Consider the following 23,064-nt stretch of genomic DNA (forward strand, 5'->3'; position numbering starts at 1 on the left):
TTAGAAATATTTTACATTAAATTGACTCATATAGCATTGAAACATAATATTGTTTGATATAATGATATAACGGTAATGACATAGTACTAGCCAAGCATGTACACAAGTTTTCAGGTATTGGCAATACATGGGCTCATAATTTACTTAATTAACACAAGTTTTCATGGTTAACAAAAAAATTTTTTTCATTCGTTCATAATCTACACTAGTTAATTCGTATCTGATTTGGGGCGGACGGGGTAGGACATGAAGCATCTTTCGGATGACTTTGACATTTTGAATGCTCCATTCACAAACCACTGCTTTGCCATGCATAACTGAACTAATTGCCAGTCAGTAGCAAACAAGAGACTTAAACAAGTCTTGTGTCGCAATCGTCTTCACCTGTAACAACAAGGTTGATTGGTCTAGTTAAGAATCAATTTGATTCGAGAACATTTCCAAATAACAATTAAGGAAGTTGAATTAACAATTTACCTACTTCTAATTAGGATTTAATCAATAGGGCGTACTACTTACCTGAGCTCTTACTTGGACTGTGAAAGAAGTAAGCCTGCCTCTGCTGTGTGGCCATGGTTATGTTTTAATTAGACGGATTAAACACTTTCTACAAAAACCAAAACAAACATCCCATACAGATTAGTCATGGCACTCTCAGTCAAGCGTTTAGAGACATTGGATCTGCGGGAGATGTCTGTTGTTGAAAGGTGAGTATGGTGTGTATCGTCCGTTATACTTGGGATGATAAATTTGACTCAACAACTGTCTAGATATTTCACCAACGGAATTAAACATACTGGAAAATGTATGCTTCCATAGTCTATGACACATTTACCACATCTTGTAGAGAAACATTAACATGAACACGTCAAGTTGTCACCGACAAATGCTGTCCATCTCCTAAACCACTCATCAAAGTAAAGAATATGGATTTTTTAATTAAGATACATCAAGTAATTACAAACTAAATCTGTTGTCCAATAAGAGTAATACACAATAAGTTATGTGTGGGTGGAAATGCTTCTCGGTTGTGGAAACCTAAATCATATTTCATACTCCATTCCTAAATTTGTACTTTTGACTGGGCACTGTCTAACCTAGCGGTTGCGTAGATTTGCTCCGCTGCTTTTCTTGTCAACATTTGATTCATATTTTTCAATGATAACAGTCACAGAGAGCCAATACAGAAAACTGTAATGTAACTTAAATGTAATAACAAATAAGTAATGCCCTAAACGGTTAATCACAATGCAAAAGGTCACAAAATGACCTTTGATATGTCCTTGCCCTTCAGTCACCATTTTGAGACATGGAAGGATGGAGGAACAACTACTAATCACATTGATCTCTCTGTTTTTCTTTCCGGTTGTCAGCGTCCTGCTCTTGGTCATCATCCTAGCCTCACTGGGCAAGTCTCTTGGAATAAGGAAGCGATATGTGCAGTTCTTACTCCGTGTTTTCGAGGTAATTAAGTCTTTACGCTGCTTATTACAGCAGACGACACGTGCTCGTGTGACAGGTACCCTGGTGACAGTTTTAGGGCATGACCGGCATGTGGGGGGCCAGTGGCTTTACCGTGATAGCACACAGTGTATGTAGACGGGGTTACCGAACTTAACTGCATTTACTGAGAGTAACTGTTTTGACAAGTTCTGATATCAGATTCTTGGAGGTGAAAAACAGTAACATTTCATAATTTTAGTAGAGCTGTCATTTTGATTAAAAACATTGTAAGAAACACAGGTGACCAAGTAATATTACATATAATGATATTAAACAGTGTTGCTTCATTTGACTCTGATTCTCTGTAATTGCAGCCATCCGTTTGCACAAAAATCAGCTGTTAATCATTCATTTACAGTTTGGGTGCCTGTTTGATGTTTTTGTGCTAGAAGAATCTTACATTGTTAAAGTTTCTGTGAATACAGATGTGAAAATGTTGACATCCTATGAAGTTGTCAAAGAATCATTATTTTCCATGGTGTTATTTCAAGTTCATTGTACTCTAGAACTTCAGAGATGTCAATTTGATTACTTTTTTCACACAGATTGTTTCTTTCCTGTGATGGCAAAGCTGTTCAGTATCAGATTTATGATCTGTTGTATTCACCACCATCACTACTTCACAGGTTGTGTGCATTATGTTACTCCATCATTTGTGAATACATGTGATCACTATGATCGAATGAGTCCTTTTTGGCACAACTAATACTTCTGTTGAATATACTCAAATGTATTGAGTACAATTGTTGTATAAGATGTACCGATAACCCACTATATGAGTACATTGTGATGCCTGAATAATTGGAGGAGGTTGTTTTTAGGACACAGATAAACATCAATCTGAGCATGAACTGTGTTGAATGTGCTCTCAATACTACAGTGCTTGCATTAGCACAAAAACCTGTGAGTGTTCTTACACAAATAAATCTACATTTTACATGATATTTTCTACCTGTGTTTTTTTAACGCAACACATTTTGTCCTCTGATATGTCCTCTGGAGTCCTTAGTTACTTCCTTAGTTGTAATGGTTCTGAAACATAACATCGTCTGTTTTGGAATGGTGATGTTACCAATATTTGGAATTCCCAGGATTCAAAATTAACACTTTGAGGTAGCAAATTTACTAATTCTAGGATGGATCCTAGGAGGTCCATGACTACAAACATTCACTGTGAGCATATCATAAATAGATATGGTAACCAGCTGCATTAGAAACTGCAGATTTTGCAGAGTCTATACACTGCAGTAATTAAGAAGTGAATGCATTCAAACCTGAAGCAATCAAATTATGTGTGACATTATATAAGGGCACAGTTATTGGCATGTAGATAAATGTGTCTAGACATTTGTGTGTGTCTTAGTGAAACTGTTTGTCAGTTGACAACATTTGCATCAGATCTGCATGTTAAAGTACAAACATTCTTTAAATAAAATTTTCAGGACGAAAACAAATTTCACTTGTTAGAATGAATAACTGAGACTGTCTGTCTGTGATGATGAAGGTGTTTTCATTCTTATTACTGTCACTTATCAGACCAAGATTAGATAATAGACAAGAAATGATCATTTGTCTGCCTTTACTGTCATTTCTGAACTATCAGCAAATCCTGCTCCATATTTGATGAGTTATTATAGATTCAGGGAGATGATCGATGCTTTTGATATTAAACAATGAGCTAAGAAAAGTATCCCTTCTTGTTCCTTCTTGATTTAATATTTGAATAAGTAATTGGAAAGGCCATCATATACTAATTGGATGCATGAAATTACTAGTTCTGATAGCAAGTGTGTCAGTGAGGATATTTACTAACCTTGGACTAATGAACCAATCATACCTGCACCTATTCGAGCATGGAATCATGATGTTTGAATATTCCATGCTGAGGCTGTATACAAGCCATTGATAACAAAAGTGAAGACTAATGCTTAGTCTGAATGCATAATTTTGCTGGTAACAAACCTATTTAAATTGAAAAGGAGCCCAAGGTCGTCCAGATATTCAGACCTGAACCTGGGTAAATCTAAGCTTGCTATTTTTTAAAGCCTTAGCACTGCAGGGAGGGCTAGGCTTTAGGGAAAATAATGTGGTTCAGGGACTGTGAGACAAACAGATGTGCTATTTCTTTACAAGTGGGTGTAGGGTAGCAAAGCGGTTGAAGTACTGGCATGTCGATTCCCCACATGGGTACAATGTGTGAACCTGACTTGTGATGTCTCCATCATAATATTACAGGAATATTGCTGAAAGTGACATAAAACTAAATCATTTATTTACTTCTCCCTTACTTCTCTTCTAAAGGGTAAGGATGGCCATTGATATTGATTTGTTTGCTGCAAAATTATACTTATAAAATAGGAAGTTATTCATTTGCTCATAAAACTTCCGAATTGAGTTTCTTACAAGTTCCCATTGAAAACTGTCAATTGTTTCGACTTTGGGCAGGATTTGAGATAGTCACTTGTGGACTTTTAAATTCTGTGACTGTTTCTTGTAATATGTACTTCATTTTCCATTTAGATAGGCTTTGAAAAGCTGGAAGTTATTCATTTGCCCATACCAAATCAGTATTATTTCAGAATAGGTTTGAAAAAGAAGGAAGCTTGTACTTCATTTTCCATCTAGAGAGACTTTGAAAAGCTGCTGCATGTTTCAGGTATTTTGAAAGGTTTTCAAGTCATCTGTGAATTTCATCACATAATGTTACATTATCTACATTTGAATTTGAATTAGTCTGAATAACACCACCAAAAACCTTTACTAATATTGCTTGAGAATATCTTCCAAACTACCTATATAGTCCATTAAGTAATTACCACAGAAAGAAGATTTTTTTATTCATGCATGTGTGCTACCGGCACTACCTGTTATGCGAGAAACATATGGTTCATACTGAGAAACAATCTCATTCTTCATACAATCCTTAGTAGCGTAGTGATTAAACTGCCAAGCTAGTAAGTTATGGGTTCGAAACTTGGTGTAGGCACCATTATGTCACTTACGTCATATTTTACAATCATTCAGTGATGGCAAGGCAAAGGTGTATCAGTCTTCTAAACAGGTAATAATTCAAAGTTCTGGAGCAGAGGAAAGTTATTTAAGACTTTAATAAGATAATGCCCAGGTCAGAGGGACATTATTATGATAATTCCCGGGGCAGAGGGACATTATAAAGATAATTATCTGCTGAAGGGAGATTGTATCAAATTTAAAAAAAAAAGACTTACCAGAGAAAAATAGGGTGACATCACTGTTGGTTTTAAGAATAATGTGATCATGATATTTGACATCAGTTGAACTGCTTGTTAGAGATTATGGAACATACATCATCATGGAACTTGCTATTTCAGTTTGGGAGGGTGAAGATAGCTCACTACAAGTCCACTCAAGCAGAGGAGGAGGAGGAGAAGTTGGATGATGAAGTCATTGTGGAGAATTCAAATGTCAAGGAAAATGGTAACATCTGATATACCATGGTTTTAGTTTTTTATTTTTTGACAAAAAATATGATATTGGAACATAGCTTCTAGATGTTTTAGTTTATTGTGCTGATTAAGTACCACTTGGTCTGTTTTATTATACCCCGCTGTGCATTTGAGGCGAAGCAGGGGAATACAGTATTAGGCCCTGTGCATCTGTCTGTATGAGTTGAAATATCTGGACTAGATTCTGTTCATATTTGGTAACTAGGTTCATCACAGTATGAGAAAGGTTCCAATCTAAGTAAACTTTGTCTCGGTTTTATTCATTAAACTCCTATACTGAGTCTAACAAACCTTAGTAGGAGGTCGTATCAGGTAACCTTTGATACTGACCAGTTAGAACTCAGCTTACCAAATCGTGAAAGTTAACATTCACACACCTTTTGAAATTTTACCTCAAAAAAGGTGATGCACATGGAGCATGTTACAACACTGTCACCTGTGAGTAAACAGTCGCTGAACATATATTTTTTTGTCAATATTCAAGGATGTCACCTTGCAGAGTAATTGGCTAATGGTAATGGTGATCAGAAAGCACTAAGCATATACACTGTAAGTCAGTTATTGGTATTTTATGTGGAATTTCATTTGTTTAGTTATCAGTGTCAGTGATTTTGGGAATTTTGAAAGTCCCGCCAAACTCTAAACTGTAGCTGTTGACTGATTGGTTAGACCCGTTCAACCACCTCACGTTTGATTGGATGGTCATAGGCCGCTCCAAGCTTACTTGACGTGACCTCCTACTAGGATTAGTGAGACTCAGTGTAGCAGTGTATAGAATAATACTGAAACTAAATTTACTTATACCGAGAAAGGTCCCAGTCTGATTGGTGACCTTGACCTTCATTTTAAAGTCACCAGGTAACTTTAACGTTTACCCTCTTCATATCTGACACCAAGCTTTATTTAGGGAAGGTGCAAGGCCAAGGCCTTAATTTTCAAGGTTGCTGTGTCACTTAGAAGATGTCAGCATGTTTACCTGCATGTAAAGATTGTCAGGCTAGGGTAATTTAGGGGACTTTCTTAATATTTGACATCAAACTTCATCTAGGGAAGGCACCGGGCCCAGTTCATTTTGGTGACCTTCACATCATTTTCAAGGTCATGGTGACACTTTGAAAATTTCAGCATGTTAAACTGCATGTTAATCAAGATATCAAGAGAGTTTGACTGATTGATCTTTTTTGACCTTCACTTCCATAACTTTTTAAATATGATTCGATAATTTGCGGTAGTGGTAATTATGTCAGCTTAGTGACAATGCTGTCTTTTATGCTTCCTTGGTGGTTTGAGTTTTGATCTGAGAATGCTTACACTTTTATGCAGAAAGTATGCATCTCTTGTGATACAGTTGATACTTGTGTGATAGTTTTGACTATAGTCTGTTCATTGTTACTATATTTCAGGACAGACCAATTTGATCAGAAGGGACATTACCTTATCAGCAACCCAAGGATTTATCATTCCTGACAGTTACATCCCAAGTGTGGATGAAATCAAAAAGGAATTCCATCTTGCAGATACGATGTACTTTGCAAAATGTGGCATGGAGGTAAGATGAATGGCTTGAACAACATATACAGTCAGCTCTCGTTTATCCAACACTTATGGGTGCAGAGAAATATGTCGGATTAAGGAGACTGTCGAATTAATGTATTTGTGTGATAATACAATGTTTACTAAAGCTCATGATCGCCAATCTGTTGCATGCATATCCGAAACACTACATACAGTTATCGTATGTAAAAGTATTCACTGTAATAAAGAATAATAACAATACATTCTTGTTATCATTTATTAACATTCATAGGTGGTATAACATAGATATAAAATCATATAATCAGTCAGATTCATACCTACATTCACATGAATGTCATAACTAAATTGACACAGAACTCACGTTTGTTTCCACACATCAGCAGCCATTATTAACTGGATGTTGAATGTGCTACTGTTTTCATACAACTGCTTCTACTCTAACATGTGGACGTCTGGTGAACAATAATTTATATTTATTTAAAAAAGTCTTTGATTTTTTTTGTTGTTCTGTTTTTTTCTGAGGCCTTCAGCAATTTCATTTTCAAACTGTCAAAGAAGTCGAGGTCACTAACATCAAACACATCTAAGTGGTGTGTCAGAAATGTTTGCAGTGTGTTCAAAGATGTTCTGACCTCCGATAGCTTGGGAACCACTGGCTCAGTTGTCTGGTCTTCTTCAGTGCTTATTTCCTCATTGGCAGTAAATGTAGGTCGGACAATCTCGATAATTTCATCTTCAGTCAAGGCTTCCTCAATAGTTTGCATCATATTCCATGAATTTGCTGACAGGTACAGGTGCGTCCAGACAGACGAGAGTTGACTGTATATGATGGTCAACCACTGCAATGTGTAGTAGGGTAGTGGATGTCAACAATGGGCAAGTGTCCTCGTAGGTCTTTGCTGTGAATACCAGTTTGCAGTTCGCACTAAATTTCAGTCATTTCGGTTTATGTTAGTGGGTGACTGCTTGTAGACATGTTCTCTGTATTGTCAGATGTGATTGGAACATGTTGCTGTCACTTGCTGCCTTTTCAAATTCATTTGGTCGTGGCCATTTTTCATGGTTTACTAATCTTAATGGTTGATTTTAGGCTATAATTGAAGATGAGGTGACAAAGCGTTTTTCGGCAGAAGAATTGAACTCATGGAATTTGTTATCCAGATCCAACATATCAGGGTACCATTTCATAAGGTGAGACCTTTGACTAATAATGTTTATAGAAAATGTGAAAAAATGAATTCAAGATCTCCCTGTAGTTTGGTTTTGAGTGCATGTGTTGTTATATGATGTATGTAAATAGCCAAGTGATTACATTTTGTAGCTGTAATGTTACAGGTTGCCCATTGGTTTTGTCAACTGTATTTTGAATAACTAAGTTTGACATGGTCAGACAGACACAAAATTTGCAACAGATTCATAAATTCATCTTACATGGTGACGTGTCTTGAATCATTGTTGTGTATCTTTCATCAAGTAATAATTCTGCCTTTTCTGTTTCAGTTTCCGACTGACCTTTTTGTGGTGTGTTGGATTTTTAGTTCGATATTTTGTCCTGTTTCCTTTTAGGTAAGATATGAAACTCTTACTTCTTTTTGTATGGTTTTACGGATACTGCATATTTTAACAGATATGATCCTTAACTTTATCATCCCAAAAAGATAACTATTGAAGGGAAACATAGCAATATCTCATACGACACAGTGCTGCAATGAAACTGCATCAAAAAGTAATGCCAGCTATTGTGAAGTCATCACACTAAAGAGCCTGGTTCGATTCCCCATAAGGATTCAATGAGTGAAGCCTATTTCCCCCTCTATGATATTGCTGGTACATGACAGCTCTAACCTCTATTTACACTCAAGACACAAATTATTACTGATAACTGACTCAAAAGCTGGAATAATGTTTTGTGATGGGAAGTAGAATCTCAAAATCTTGCCATTTAATTTCAGATACTGCGTTTTGTCTCTGGTGTGTTTAAAAGAAATGCGGTTGTTGTTTACTTGTAGTTTAGTATTCACATCCTGTAAATGACATTAAGATAATTATCCCCCACTACAACAAAGTCTGTCTGGTGTACTTTGTCCAAAGCGTATCTCCTAAACTATTTGTGATGGGTTAACCAAACCTGGTACACTTGCCAAGCATGATCCCTAGATGTGCTTTTGGAGGGTTAGACCCAGATATGAATTTGTTTCCATTGGTTTCCATGGAAACATGACTTAGGCTGTGACTATAACGAAGTCATGTTGTCCAGAGCAGATGCTAGCCTCATCAAACTTGATACAGTCAGCTCCCATTTATCCGACACTTGTGGTTGCAGAGAAATATGTTGGGTTAAGGAAAGTGTCAGATTAATGTATTTGTCTGAAAATATCAGTGTTTACTGAAGGTCATGATCATCATTCTATTGCATGCATATCCAAAACACTACATCCAGGTATCTTCATCATATGTAAAAATATTGACAGAAATAAAAAAAAATAACAATGCATTCTTATCATTTATTAACATTCATAGATGGCATAACATACATGTAAAGCCACATAATCAATCAGGTTCACATCTACATGCTCATGAATGTCATAAATACATTAACGTCAGTAAATCACAAAAATAATGCCTTTTCAAGATTCTCCTGCTGGGGTTTTCTAGCTCTTGACGCATTGGAATCAGTTGATGCTCATTCTCTTAGCAGACTGCTTCAGGTTGTCAGATGCGGTTGATCATCCAGTCTTCACATCAAACTTCAGCTCGGCGAAAATGATGACACCTTGTGTTGTCATTTAATTTCTTCAAAAGGCAGATTTCTTTATTGATCAATGGCGTAATTTCTACTTAGGCTCACTTAACTGGTGGTTTACTCGTGACAGACCAGCTGTGTTGATTGTCGAATTACTGAATGTTTTTACAATGTATTTACAATAATCACTTGCTCGATCTGTTATGTCGGAGTCGGAATGTGAGAATGTGGGATAAACGAGAGTAATTATCACTGTTTTAAATGGTTCTATAGTTTTGGTTGGATTAACGTGATTGTAGGATTATTGAGGTCGGATAGAGGAGAGCTGACTGTACACATATCAAGCATGATCCCTAGATGTGCTTTCTGGGCATTAGATCCAGATGTGAATTTTACCTTTTGCGGTTTCCATGGAAACATGACTTAGGTTGTGGCTTTGTGGATGTCATCTTGTCCGGAGTGTATTTTCCAAATTTAAGCTTTCTTAAGCTCGGTACACATGTTTGCCATGTTCATTATGATCCATAGTTGTGCCTTTCACAAGTGTGTGAAATTCATTTCTTGTGGTTTCCATGACATCACGTTTGACTTTTGACTCAAACTGGTCTTTGTGCTTTTTTACTGGAGCAGAACTTTAAAACCGTTTGCTATTTCTTCACCAAACTTTGCACATTGATATTTCTGGTGGTATATTGGTGCCTTTTAGTAGGTTTGGATTTTTTAATATTTTGGGCGCTTTCATGGCAACAAGATTGACTGAATGAATTTGGTGGTAGTGTTCTTTGCTGGAGCAGAACTGTAAAATCTTTAAAAAAACCTCTTCTACTCTGCCATATGCACATCCAAACATTGACATACTGTAATCATATTTCATGAAGAATATTTTGCCGTTGCAGGGGATATTGAAGACTTTGTCTTCTTGTTTACAATTGGAAAGCTGCAACTTTGTCTGTCAAAAGCGAACTTTCAGTAGTTTCAGTAACTTTTGTCTCCACATGTCAATGTCATGAAGCTGGGCTAAAATACCTTAGCACATTATGCTAGCTATATATTTTATGTTTATGTGAAAGGTTGATTAATCATGTTTTAGCATTGTTGAATGTTGGAAATGACAATCTTCCATGTGCCCTCTGATAAGTATACCTGAATTACAGATTGATCATAGCAGTGCTAGGCGTGGGATGGCTCATCATATGTACAGCATTTATCGGCTACCTGCCTGAAGGAAGGTGAGTAAGAGTATTTACATTATCTTGTGCACTATTATCTTAAGGCAGTTAAGTCCCTGAACATTTTTCTATTGGATTTAGGTCAGGGCTTTAGCTTGGCCAATCTAATAATGTAATATTGTGGGTCAGAAACCAGGCCTGTGAATGCTTTGGACATTGTTTTGGGTTGTTGTCCTGCTGGAAAATCAAAAAATAAAATTGACAAAAAAAACCCACATGAGCAGATGGAAATAAGTGTCCCTCAAGAACATCTGTGTACCGTTCACTGTTCATATTCCCTTCAAATACACAGAGGGTCATTGCTCCTAATACTTTGGGAGCTGATACAAAGGTTTTTCAGTTTGTTTGGTCCAGAATTTCAGTGTATTAGGAAATAGCCACATTGAGCTTTCAGCTGTCCCAGTTAAAATTTCTTTGCTGTAAGCACCAGTTCAACTTTCTCTCCTTTTGTACAGGTTTCATGATCCGTGATGGAATTCCTTGACTTTTCTGCCAACCCATTGCATGCAGCTCAGTTCTAATTGTCTCCCTACAGACAGACACAGTTCCTCTGTCAGTAATATCCAGCCTTAAGTTTTCTAAACTCCTTTATTTGTTTTTAGAAACAAGAATACCAAGCCACCTTCTGTCACTGATAGTCATTTTTCTGGGCCTACCTGCGCCTCCCTGGTGCTCTCTGCCATATGCATATGCAATATTTTTCAAAACAGGACAAAGAGTGGGCCAAGGGATGCCTGTTCTACTTGAAATCACTTAAGCTGATCTGATGTCCTTGCTATTACACTCTAAAATCAACTTCCTCTTCTCTAAATCATCCATACTGAGGATCACTGAAAATGTTGTCTGCTAGCAAGTAAACAAATGAGGATAACTCTTCACAAACTAATGAAAATTGATTAACAGAGTTGTCTCCCTTGAATGAAACCAAGCACTTGATACCTGGTCAAGTTTGTTTATACTAGAACTTCAGTTAAACACATTCCCAAAATTCTCAATAAGTTCTGGTCATACTATGCGTGGAGTATTTTTTTATGGATTTCTCACTAAGAAATGTATATATGTCATTGTCATTCCACAGGAGATATTCAATCAATATTCTGATGATTTCATAATGTGATATTTAACTTTATATTTTAGCAGTATATTCTGAAGTGTTGATTCAGATATTAATACTACCTTATCAATGTTGTTGATGACATTTTTTTCATTGATACCTATTAGCTTACAAGCTCTGGCAAATCTTTGTGTGTGTGTTGTAATACTCATTTGGTATTATACAGTCAATGCGACTTTTATTAACATTGGTATTTTTAAAGAAGTAAGCCATGGTAATAGGTTAATAGTTTTGTTTTTTAGGAATTGTCGGCAGTGTAATATTTCACATATATTGCATCATATATTTCAGATCGAAGAGGGCATTAAATGAATATGTAATGCTCATGTGCTTCCGGATTTTAGCTCGAGCCTGTTCGGCCATCATTACCTTTCATGATGAGTAAGTACCGCATACTGCCTGTCAGAATGTTTGTAAATTAAAGGAATTTTTCACCTTTTCTTCAGGCAAGAAAGTTATCCCTAACGCTAATTCTTATCTTATTCCACAGATTCAGTAGTCTCCAACAACATTGAACAGATAAGGGAAATATCCCCTGCATGTAACTAACGTTTATGCCATGGGCAGTATTACAAATGTTATTAGTAATGTCTGTATAAAATTTTGTGTTCAACAAACTTATTTTTGAATGTCATTTTTAATTTGTTAAATTTATTTTTATCTCAGGTTGACTTTGGGTCTGATTTTAGTGTATACTTCTCTGTAGTGGTTAGATGCAACATAAACTGAAGTTATAGGTTAATGTAACCTCATGCTCACCTGTTCATTGTAATACTTTACATTTATTTTCATTTTATTTTCTTCATCAGATGCAATCGCTCCAAGAATGGTATTTGTGTTGCCAATCACACCTCCCCCATCGATGTGATCATAATGTCAGTGGATAATTGCTATGCCATGGTATGTGACCTTTCAGTTATTTGTCATGATCATTAACCCATTATATTGGTTGTTTAAGTAGACTTGTACATGTGCTCATGACAATTGTTTGTTTATCACACAAGATAGTCAATTTATTTCATAGTCCATTTGGTGTTTGAAGTAAATATATCTCAATTAGTTTGTCCTCAAAAGCCATCAGAGAGGCCAGATTGAATTGTTTCAATAAATTGACCCATTAGTCACTGTTAGCAACTGTGTCTCCAGTGTGGTGTGGAGCATGTTCTCAACCCACGGATTGTTTAGCCTTGACTATGATCACCTCAGAAACACACATTCTGTGGCTGTCCTCTCTTAATTCAAATAAAACCATATCTTCTGTTTGTTTTCAAAATATAGGGGTTCAGATATTTACTCATGGAAACAAATAAGCGAAAACGTAAAGTGCAAGGTTAGTGTTGGAAGTAAATAAAGTACAAGTGTTCCTTTATTCATTGCAATACTAACCTTGGAAGAAACCAGAAAAAGAATAAAGGATCACTTGTACTTTCATTTGTTCCCATATTTGTTTCCATGAGTATATTAGGTACTTCATTCCAAATTAACATTAAGATAGTTCAAGTTCATGTGTAAATAAAGAACTTGTATGTTAATTCATGTTTAGTTCATGAAAATTTTAAAAGTGATATTTTTTTAATCCTTTTTCTTCAAATGAATCACACTTTATCTGGAGTTGGTGAGCCAGGATCATTGTTGACATGTTTAACATCATTATTAAAATAGAATACTCAGATTCAACATAAAATGTGAAGCTGTGAAGCTGCAAGCTGGTAATGTTCCTGGTAATTACCTACATTTTTGTGAAAAGGGACATTTTTGGTAAGGACACTTCCCTCATCAGTGAACATAAGAATGCTCTCATCACGATATGGCTGCAATGCTGCCGATGTGACGTTAAATATTAACTCACTCACTCACTCACTCACTCATCAGTGAATATTTGAAAGTTGACTAGTTACTTTGCAATTGCATATTTAGAAATGTATTTTTGAACTGTTGTGTCAGTGTTGTAAGATTCAGATAATTTATTATTTGAGATTTCCAGCTGAATGAGATCACAGGCAAACTGCTGTGAAAATGGGTTGCGCAGCATAGAGAAAATGACCAGTCTTCTTACATGCGAGTGAAGCGAGCAAAGGTTGGCAAATACTATCCTTGCTTCAGTTCAAAAAATATTTTTTATGTCAAAATAAAATAATGCCTCCATCAAAAGTATACACCTTTTTCTTCACTGGGTTGTGCTCTCATGTTGAACAGTTACTCACGTGAAATATTTTTTATTCAACATTTTAAGAGAAACTCATGGCAGATCAGACCGTTTTTCTCTTCCATTACCCCTTCCAGCTTCTGGTTCAACGGAGTGAAGAACAGGAGGGCATTATTCCATATGGAATACTTACAGTTACATCCACTGCTTCATTCGCCCATTATGCCAGAAGTATTTTTATGAAGAATATATGTTACATAAATTCTAACAACAGCGAAAACAGATAAGACAAATAAACTCCAATAGGTTCATGATAAAATTAGGCAATAAGGTATTTCTTTTAAATTTCTGCTTATTCTTTTTCCGTCAATCTATTCAACTGGAAGCTGGCAGTGGTAATGGAGGCGAAGAACAATATGAATACCACGAGTGGCGCTTAAAATGTTGAATAAAACATATTTCACCTGAGTAATTATTAAACATGGGGTAGGAAATGTGAGAGCACAACCAAGTGAGGAAATGGGAGTGTACCTTTGATGGTGGCGATAATTTTATTTTGAGATGAAAAACATTTTTGATCTGAAGCGAGGAAAGTATGTAGCCAACCTTTGCTCGCTTCGCTCGCATATATGAAGACTCGTCATATTCTCTATGCTGCACAAGCCCATTTGCACTACAGTTCGCCTGTGTTGAGGTCAAGTGTGGTAAGGAAGTCAGAAACTTTACATATGATGTGAATTAGTGTTTCATTTGGTTATCAAGATTTGCCATTTTGCCTCCCTAGATTGGCCAGTCACAAGGAGGCTTGCTGGGAATTCTACAGCGGGCAATGGCCAGAGCCACAGCACATATCTGGTTTGAGAGGTCTGAAGCTAAAGACAGAAATTTAGTTGTTAACAGGTGAGTTGTTGGACTGTTGGACAGGTGGCACTTGTAATCTTTCAACAGATGGATGAAGTTATTCTTTTGCTATGCTATGTCATTAAACCCCTGTGCATAAGTATGTATGGTTATATTTTCAGGTTACGAGAACATGTACAGGATAAAGATAAACTCCCTATCTTAATATTCCCAGAAGGTACTTGTATACTTCATTTTGTTTGATACTTACTGTAATCAAAATGTACAGAGGCATAAAGATATCTTGACTTCCCTGTCTACAGTTTTGTGGAACATTGCTAAAAGCTGGTGAAATCTCCCTGTTCAAACTTATCGTACAGTAGTTTGAGGTGGCATGATGGTTATGTATGGCACGACTGTAATGTCCATATTTACCTTTTGCTCCATGTTATGTTATAAGCTGTGGAGTTTTCTGAGTGTGTAGCTACGTGTATGAATCTTTCGATTCGATTTCACAGTGGTGGGAACATCATGATTTTGACACCATCACTTTAGTACTACTCATCACCCAATCAAATCATAAATTATCCTACACACACAGAAACATGCATGCATAATCTTTTATGTTTATGAAATAAATATGCCCAAGCATTGGTTTATGTGTTCATAGATTTTTAGGACATTCTTGACTAATTTTAATATTTGCATTGTGTTTTCATTACTGTTCTTACTGAAATTCTGGTTCGTTTTTTGTTTTTTTTCTTCAGGTACTTGCATTAATAACACTTCTGTTATGATGTTTAAGAAGGGAAGCTTTGAAGTTGGAACAACAATTTACCCAGTAGCAATAAAAGTAAGGCTTTTACCTATATGCATTTTATGTTTGTCTCATAGATACTGTAACCAGTACATGTGTAACTATTTATAGAGCTATTACCCTTGGAATTGTTAACATGGTTACTTAGTGTGTTAATGAACTCCAGAAAATTTCATAGCTTCAATAGCTGCATCAGTTATAAATAATACTAATACATTTGTATAAGATTAATTTCAAAACCTGTCAATGTGGTCTGTTAACCAGGTTTACAACCACTTCAGATTAGAGGTAGTTTAATTTGTTTGGATATTGACAAGGAAGGAAATAACCATCTCTGAGATTGTCAGAAAGACTTCAGTTTGTGTATTGCAATAATGTCAACTGTGTAAATTGTATTCAGATATTAGTAAGCCATTTCAAGGTTTGATAATGACATAAATCAACACAATTGCATTTCATTGTGTTGATTTATGTCATTATCAACCCTTGAAATGGCTTTCTAATATCTGAATACAAATGTCCAAAGTTGACATTTTGCAATACATAAATTGGTCCTACTTTCAAAAACTTGTGCGGTTGAGGCAGACTGAAAGTTCTTCAGCATAGTTTGTGTTGAATGTGGTATCATGTCTTCTGATAAATGTAGTATTTGGTACTGATTGGTGTTTAATCTGTGTCTGCTGTGTATGTAGTGCATATGTGTTATGTTTGGCAGTACGACCCCAGGTTCGGGGATGCTTTCTGGAACAGCAGCAAGCAAGGCATGGTGGCACACCTGATAAGCATCATGACCAGCTGGGCATTAGTGTGTGATGTCTGGTATCTGCCACCCATGTCCAGAAAAGTAAGTATTGAAAAGGAAAGAATAAGAGCTTTGCTTATGTTATGTTTAACAAGTTTAACATGTTTATGACCAGTTAACTTAAAGATCACTTCTATGCTAACTGGTTTATGATTGAACCTTTATCGTTTCTGAATTCAGTGGTTAAGATTGGTTGTTTTGTCATTTAAGCATAAACATCATGCAGTTAAGTCCTTTACTTGTGCCGCTTGGTAGGAATTTATTTTGTCCAGATTATAATCTTTGTTCTGTCAGTACCCTTCTGTATGTTGTATGTGTTCAGTATTTCTGTCTGAAAGGTTGTGCAAACAACTGGTCTTTGCAACCAACTAAACAGTGGTAATAATTTTTTTTCATTGATGGAAAGAATAATGTTTCTCATTTCTGATTTCAGGAAAATGAACTTGCAGTTGATTTTGCAAACAGGGTTAAATCAGAAATAGCAAGCAAAGGAGGATTAGTAGATTTAGAATGGTAAGTACAGGTTCACTATATACACAGAAAGAATTTCACAATCCGGTATAATATGCTAGCAAGACAAACAGTCCTTTACAATGTACACATTCTGATATAATGTCTTCAGGCCAGTTCAAGCTATGTACATTAGAAATCATCTACGAGGGGATGTCAATAAGTTTTGAGCCTTGCATAGAAAAACACAAAATATTGGTATGAACCACATTTATTTTTCAACATAGTCCCCTTGTGAGTCAAGACACTTGTTCCATCTTTTCTGCCAGGCGCTGATGCCATCTCTGTAGAAGGCGCCATTTTGGTCCTCAAACCAAGCCTCCGTAGCAGCAATAAGCTCATTATCATCCTGAAAGCTCTAACCATGCAAGTCTTTCTTGAGATTTTGGAACAGATGGTAATCACTTGGTGCCAGGTCTGGAGAGTAGGGGGAAATGTGGCAAGATTTCGTACCTGCATTCCTGGACAGCAGCGGCTGCAACGTGAGAGGTGTGTACTGGAGCATTGTCTTGATGTAGAAGAATACCACGTCTGATCTTGCCCCGGCGCTTCTTGATTGACTGTCGCACTTGCCTCAACAAGTTAGCGTAATATTCCCCATTCATTGCTCTTCCTTTTGGTAAGTAATGTATGTGGACGACGCCTTTGCTATCCCAGAAGACTGTCGACATTACCTTCTGCATTGATCTGGAGGCTTTGAACTTTTTGGTTTTTGGTGACATGTTTCCATTCCATGGATTCATGTTTGCTCTCAGGATCATAGTAGTGGATCCAGGTTTCGTCACAGGTTACTAGCCTAAAGTGAAAATCTTTTGGATTCTTGTTGTATCTGGTTAGCATGGGGTTGCTTATGGTGACCCTTGTTTTCATCTGTAAGCATTCTTGGTACCCATCTTGCGCACACCTTAGACATGACGAGATGTTCATGAAGAATTGTCTCAATGGATCTGTGTGAAATGCCTGTGGTCTCTTTTAACTCGTGGAGTGTGATTCGACGATTTTCCAGCACAAGTCTATGCACTCTGTCAATGTTTTCTGGACTAGTGCTTGTTGTTGGGCGACCTGGATGGGGGTCATCTTCAAGACTCTCTCTACCATGCTTGAATTCATTGACCCATCGTTTGATGGTAGCAGATGAAGGGGAAGACTGCTGAAAGTTCTTCGCCGAGTTTCCTTCAAGAACTAAAAACTTAATTACTGCTCTATACTCAATATTATTCATTTTCACTGCCGTGAGGGGGGTCTCTTTCTGTCAATATGAGCTGTTCAATAACTTCTGAGAGTAGGATACCAAAACTTATATATCACATCAGCTACACCCCAAGGTTCAATGTCGTACCATAGGCTGTGACACCTTGGTATGAAAAATGCTCAAGGCTCAAAACTTATTGACATCCCCTCGTAACTAGCCCATGGAACTAGCGGCGGACAATCTCTGGTTTGTCAGTATCATACTCAGCGTTCGAAATAGTTTCCACATTTTGCTAGTCAGTCGGGCTAGCTATGCCTACAAAGCTATGCCTACTAGCCAACAAAATACTTCACTAGTCTAAACCTGAATGCAGACACAGGTTTTGTCAGTAAACTATACAAATATAATGAACATTTTTTTCAGGCCATGATTTTGCTTGATGTAGGAGTATATTATAACTTAAGAAGTTAGAGAGAGTGATATGCTTGCATTGTGGCCCCATGAAAATTCACTAACTAGTTGAGCAAGTGGGCGTGTGGCTAATTTTGACAATGACCATACTCTTGCATGTGGATTTTACTGGTATTTCTAGCCTGGTTTTAATTCTTCTCATCTCATTGTGATGGTGCCTCATAATACAGTGTTAAAATTAGAAATTCTTTTGTTGTCATACCCATGTAAATACAAAGTTTTGGTAATCAGTTGAAGCTAGTTTCCTTCTCCTGATTCCTTTACAATGGACAGACTTTCCATTACAGTACACAATAGATTGCTAAGTCTTCACCTAGCTTCCATGAAGTTTTGGTTCCAGTCTGCTGGCACCCATACATGTAAGTTGAATATTTCTACTGACAAACCTAAAATACTTGTACTTTTACATGTTATCTTGTTGTCTCAGGGATGGTCAGCTAAAGAGGATGAGGGCCAAAGCATCGTGGAGGGAAAAGCAACAGGAAAACTACAGTAAACTGCTGAAAGTGGAGTGAAGACAAGGCTGGAGATGACATGAACGTATAGATGTGTGTTTGTGTGTGTATGTGTGTGCATGTAACAAACTGAATTTACCAGCCTGTAGAAGAGATATATTGTCCAAATATCCCCAGAATATGGCATTGTCTCTAATATCTTATATATCAGAGGATTATAACTTAGCAAAATGAGATCCTAGATTATAATGTTGCTTCCTACTTAGATTTTGCATTGTGATTGACCAGAAGCTCACAGTGTCAGATGTATAAAGTATGTTGAGAAGAGGATGAAATTTGATTTTAGATCAAGGTGGTGATTTGATACCTGGGTGGTACATAGTTCTGTACACCCATTTGTGCAGAAAGTTTTGAGTATGAAAGTACTGTATTGTGAAAATGTCAGTAACATTTGTATATGTAAAACAAAGTATTTCATCTGGTAAACTAAACGTAAAATATCTTTGATAACCCACTGTATGACACTGAGATTTCAGCCCACATGTTCATAGGAATGTGTGGTATGGTATAGTTTCGAACTAAGATTGTACACTCACATTCCATACTTTCTGTTAATCATGATATTTATCTCTTGTATAATGCTCTGAGCTGATTGGTTATTTGTATGTACATGTATACACTGTCATATGTGTATAAGTGTTTATAGCTGATTGGAGCAGTAGCACAAGTTAACACTTAATGACAGTGATTTGCTACAGCGAAATTTCCAAATATTCTAGAAAATAATCTACATGCAGGTAGAAACTATTATGTCCTGGACTTTTTATTTTGTCTTTGTACTGTTTATTGTTAGGATTCTCTTAAAAATTGACTAGTTAACACCATACATATTTGTTTTGACTTGTCGTTACTGGTTATGTATGCTAGAAATAGCTGCTTATAGAAATACTTATTTTATCTATGATTTCTTAAATAGTCCTGTAGCAGCTGTGAAAACTACCTCCACACAATTATAGTCCCAAGTAGTCAATAACACAAATCCTTTTTGTCAAGCTACTTGAGTTCTTTAAAAGTTCTTGTTTGATCTTTTAGTATCGTATCTGTTGTGTGGGTATATTTAGGATATATGTACATGTATTTACAGTAGTATTTTAGACAGAAAGGACATGTTTTATGAGAATCTATATACAACTTCTTGTTACCAGGATTAGTAACATTTACTGTTGCTCTGTTCTGATGTGTTTTGTTAAAATTATATTGCTCTTTGTACAATAGCATGTCATCATCACAAACAAGACAACAGGATAATATGCTCAGTGCTGGAAATGCCTGTTGTCAACTGAACCTTCTTTCCTGTGTAAGAGCCCATAAAGGTTTGGACACACCTTGACAAGATGAGTGTGCACCATGGATTGGTGGGAAGAATGGACCTGTGTGTATGGTTATAGGTATCGTGTAAGTTCTATTTATTAAACGCTGGTCGTAGCATGTCAAATCATTTGTTTGTACAAGACTTCCCTTGTGGATGAATTACCAGTTTCCACTTTTGTTTTGAATGATTAAATTGATTATACAACTTGACCTGTGAGCTGAAATCATATCAAGTCAATTGCTGTGATATTAAATGTTATTGCTGAATGAAAGTGAACCCTGTATGCTTTGCCTTACAGATGTGGCAGTGAGATGTCTACAGCATGTAACCTTACTATGTTTTGATCATTGTCTGTAATGAATGTTATAATAATATTGACATCATGCTTGGCAATAAGACAGAAATAGATAACCTTTGGGTAACCAACAGTAATGCAGAGGAATATAGGCTCCACCTGTTTCAGACTTAACAGGACTGATTGTTTTCTAAGAATTAACCTCTCACAATTTTAGTATTTATTTATCATCCCAGGTCGCGGTCTATTGAGGTACTTTCTCTTCTCTTTTAAGAGAGTCTTATCAAAAAACTTAATCTTGGGGTTGGGCAAAATCTGCACACTTGTCTGGTAATTTATACAAGTAATTGCTGAGTGAGACAGTCAACAGAATGCAGTCTTGTACTCAAGGTGATTGATTATTTTTTATTTACAAAACTTTATCAGAAAAGATTTACAGGAGAGTAAGAAAAATCAAGAATTTGACTACTATGTTTTTAGTCACTGTTGTTTACGAAAAAAATGACAGCACATCATTGTTTGGAAGTGACCTTTCTGGTTATAAATCTTGTGTTGTGACTCAGCAGCATGCTTCAGTTAACAGGAAACCATGGTACCCTTGTAAATTCACTTGAAACAATGTTTGTTTACTTAAAGGTCGTGTTGAAAGTGTCAGGTTTATATTATTGCTGGTTGATATGTTCTGGCATTACAGTATAGTTATTTTTCAGGTGTTCGACACAATATTAGGTTCATGGCAAAATCCATTTCACAAACAGAATCAAAGATCCTTGAGGTCACATCCTCATGTGCTAAGATTTATTGTGTTAAGAGATCTGTTTTTAGGCAGTCTTCTTATTTGTTTACTGTTTTGTAGAAATGGCCTCCATGACTGACATTTTGAGGGAAAAACACAAAAGCATTAATGGCTTTTGCACCTTTCCATCTGAATATGGCAGTCCTTGAAAGCTGCATTGAAAATGATTATTTACAGTGATAATGCTTGTACACAAATATCCAGGTGAAAGGCTAAACATTGTATCTCTATTTTCTTCCATTTTTGACAGATCAGTGATCCCAGCACACCATGTTTTCGTTCTCTTGTACTGATGCTTTTTGTAAGCGTTATTCATTTTGTTACAGTGGGACCAGTAGTGCTCTTTTACTCATGTCTTATGTCATTGTCTCTTTTATTTTCAGTTCTTAACTTTTGTCTCATGTTACTTGCCATCTGTTTACAAACAGTTTCTGTCCAGAAATAATTCTCTGATAGTGTACATGATATCTATGTGCAAAACTGTATACAACTGAACTCTAGTCGAAGGTCAATTTGCCGATGGTCATACCTTTTAGTTTGTGATGGTGACAGATATATCACAGGTGGATACGTAATCAAGACCCACCACCATCAGTAGAACTGAGAACCATCTCAAAACACAGAAAATGTTTTTATGTATAATGCTTACTTTTTTACTTTTTACCAACTTGTTTCTATATACATTATAGTGTTTTTTTCGACAGTGATACTTGGAGAACTACTTGATATATGAAGTGTTTGCCCGTGGCATACAAATGTAGGAGTCAATGTGACTCATAAACATGTTTAGGGAAGTCAACTTCAGTTTGGAACTTTCATCAAGACATCAGCTGTGATTGTTTAATAAGAATGAAAAAACAAGGCAGGACAGGTCAGGTCAGGCCAGGTATTTGATCATCACTGAGCAATTAACTGGCAAACATTAAACCAAGTAGTCTTAAGCAACAGCAAATTACGGGTTTAGATTTTCTGAACTAATGGCCCAGTAGCACAGCATCAACAATGATGCCAGCTTCTAAATTCACTGTGTATCATGTGTACATCAAATACGCAGCTTTTATGCTAAAGGGCAAACACTGGTGTAATAATTGGCACTAATATTTCTAAAGGGATCAGGATATAGGTAAATGGGGAGATTTTAACAGGTGTAGAAATATTCAAGCATTTTATGCATAAAGGACTCATCCTGCATCTGTTAAATATGGTGGGGATACATACCTAATGAATTGTTACTGGCAGGTCAGGGTCAATACTTGCCAATAAATTTTTCCAGTTTATTTCAAACATAGTGTCCACAATAAAAATATGATGTTGAAGAGACTGATTTTTCTGTGATTTATTTATGATAGTAGTGTTGATGTTTCAAAATGTATATTATATACCCAAATGAATGTGAAAGAAATCAGTTGTAATTTTGTTCTAGTCACTAGACGTAGATTTTTATGGGCATATACTGCTTCAGTCATACAGAATTTCAGACCAGTAAGAGTATTCGGAAATTACTGCATGGTTTAGCTGGTGCATCCACTAAACCCATATTGAACCCATGCTGTAGAAGGCGAATGGTTATTAACTTGACAGGAAATTGCCATAGCCTGTAGAGGAATCAAAATACTAAATGCAAGTGCTCAGAACAAGAACATGCACGTTCGTCAGTCAGTCCCACATTGTTCAGGTCACACGCTGTACCTCCATGGAACAGATATTCCCGTAAGCTCAAGGTGGAAAAAGTCAAGGTACCTCCTGCATTCTCAGATC

The 23,064-nt window shown here is 36.4% G+C and overlaps 1 protein-coding gene across 1 annotated transcript; it reads left to right on the forward strand.

Moving 5' to 3' along the window:
- Window positions 1–1,288: 1,288 nt before the first annotated feature.
- On the forward strand, window positions 1,289–22,626 carry LOC137266438 (glycerol-3-phosphate acyltransferase 4-like). The gene is made up of 14 exons (XM_067801937.1): window positions 1,289–1,464; window positions 4,854–4,959; window positions 6,392–6,537; window positions 7,615–7,715; window positions 8,025–8,090; window positions 10,422–10,496; window positions 11,902–11,991; window positions 12,420–12,510; window positions 14,541–14,656; window positions 14,779–14,834; window positions 15,364–15,449; window positions 16,129–16,257; window positions 16,649–16,728; window positions 18,816–22,626. The coding sequence occupies exons 1-14, from the start codon at window positions 1,318–1,320 to the stop codon at window positions 18,901–18,903; spliced, it is 1,377 nt and encodes a 458-aa protein (XP_067658038.1). The 5' UTR covers window positions 1,289–1,317; the 3' UTR covers window positions 18,904–22,626.
- The last annotated feature ends 438 nt before the right edge of the window (window positions 22,627–23,064 follow it).

Source organism: Haliotis asinina, chromosome 15 (assembly GCF_037392515.1).
Source record: "Haliotis asinina isolate JCU_RB_2024 chromosome 15, JCU_Hal_asi_v2, whole genome shotgun sequence".
NCBI classification, from domain to species: Eukaryota; Metazoa; Mollusca; class Gastropoda; order Lepetellida; family Haliotidae; genus Haliotis; species Haliotis asinina.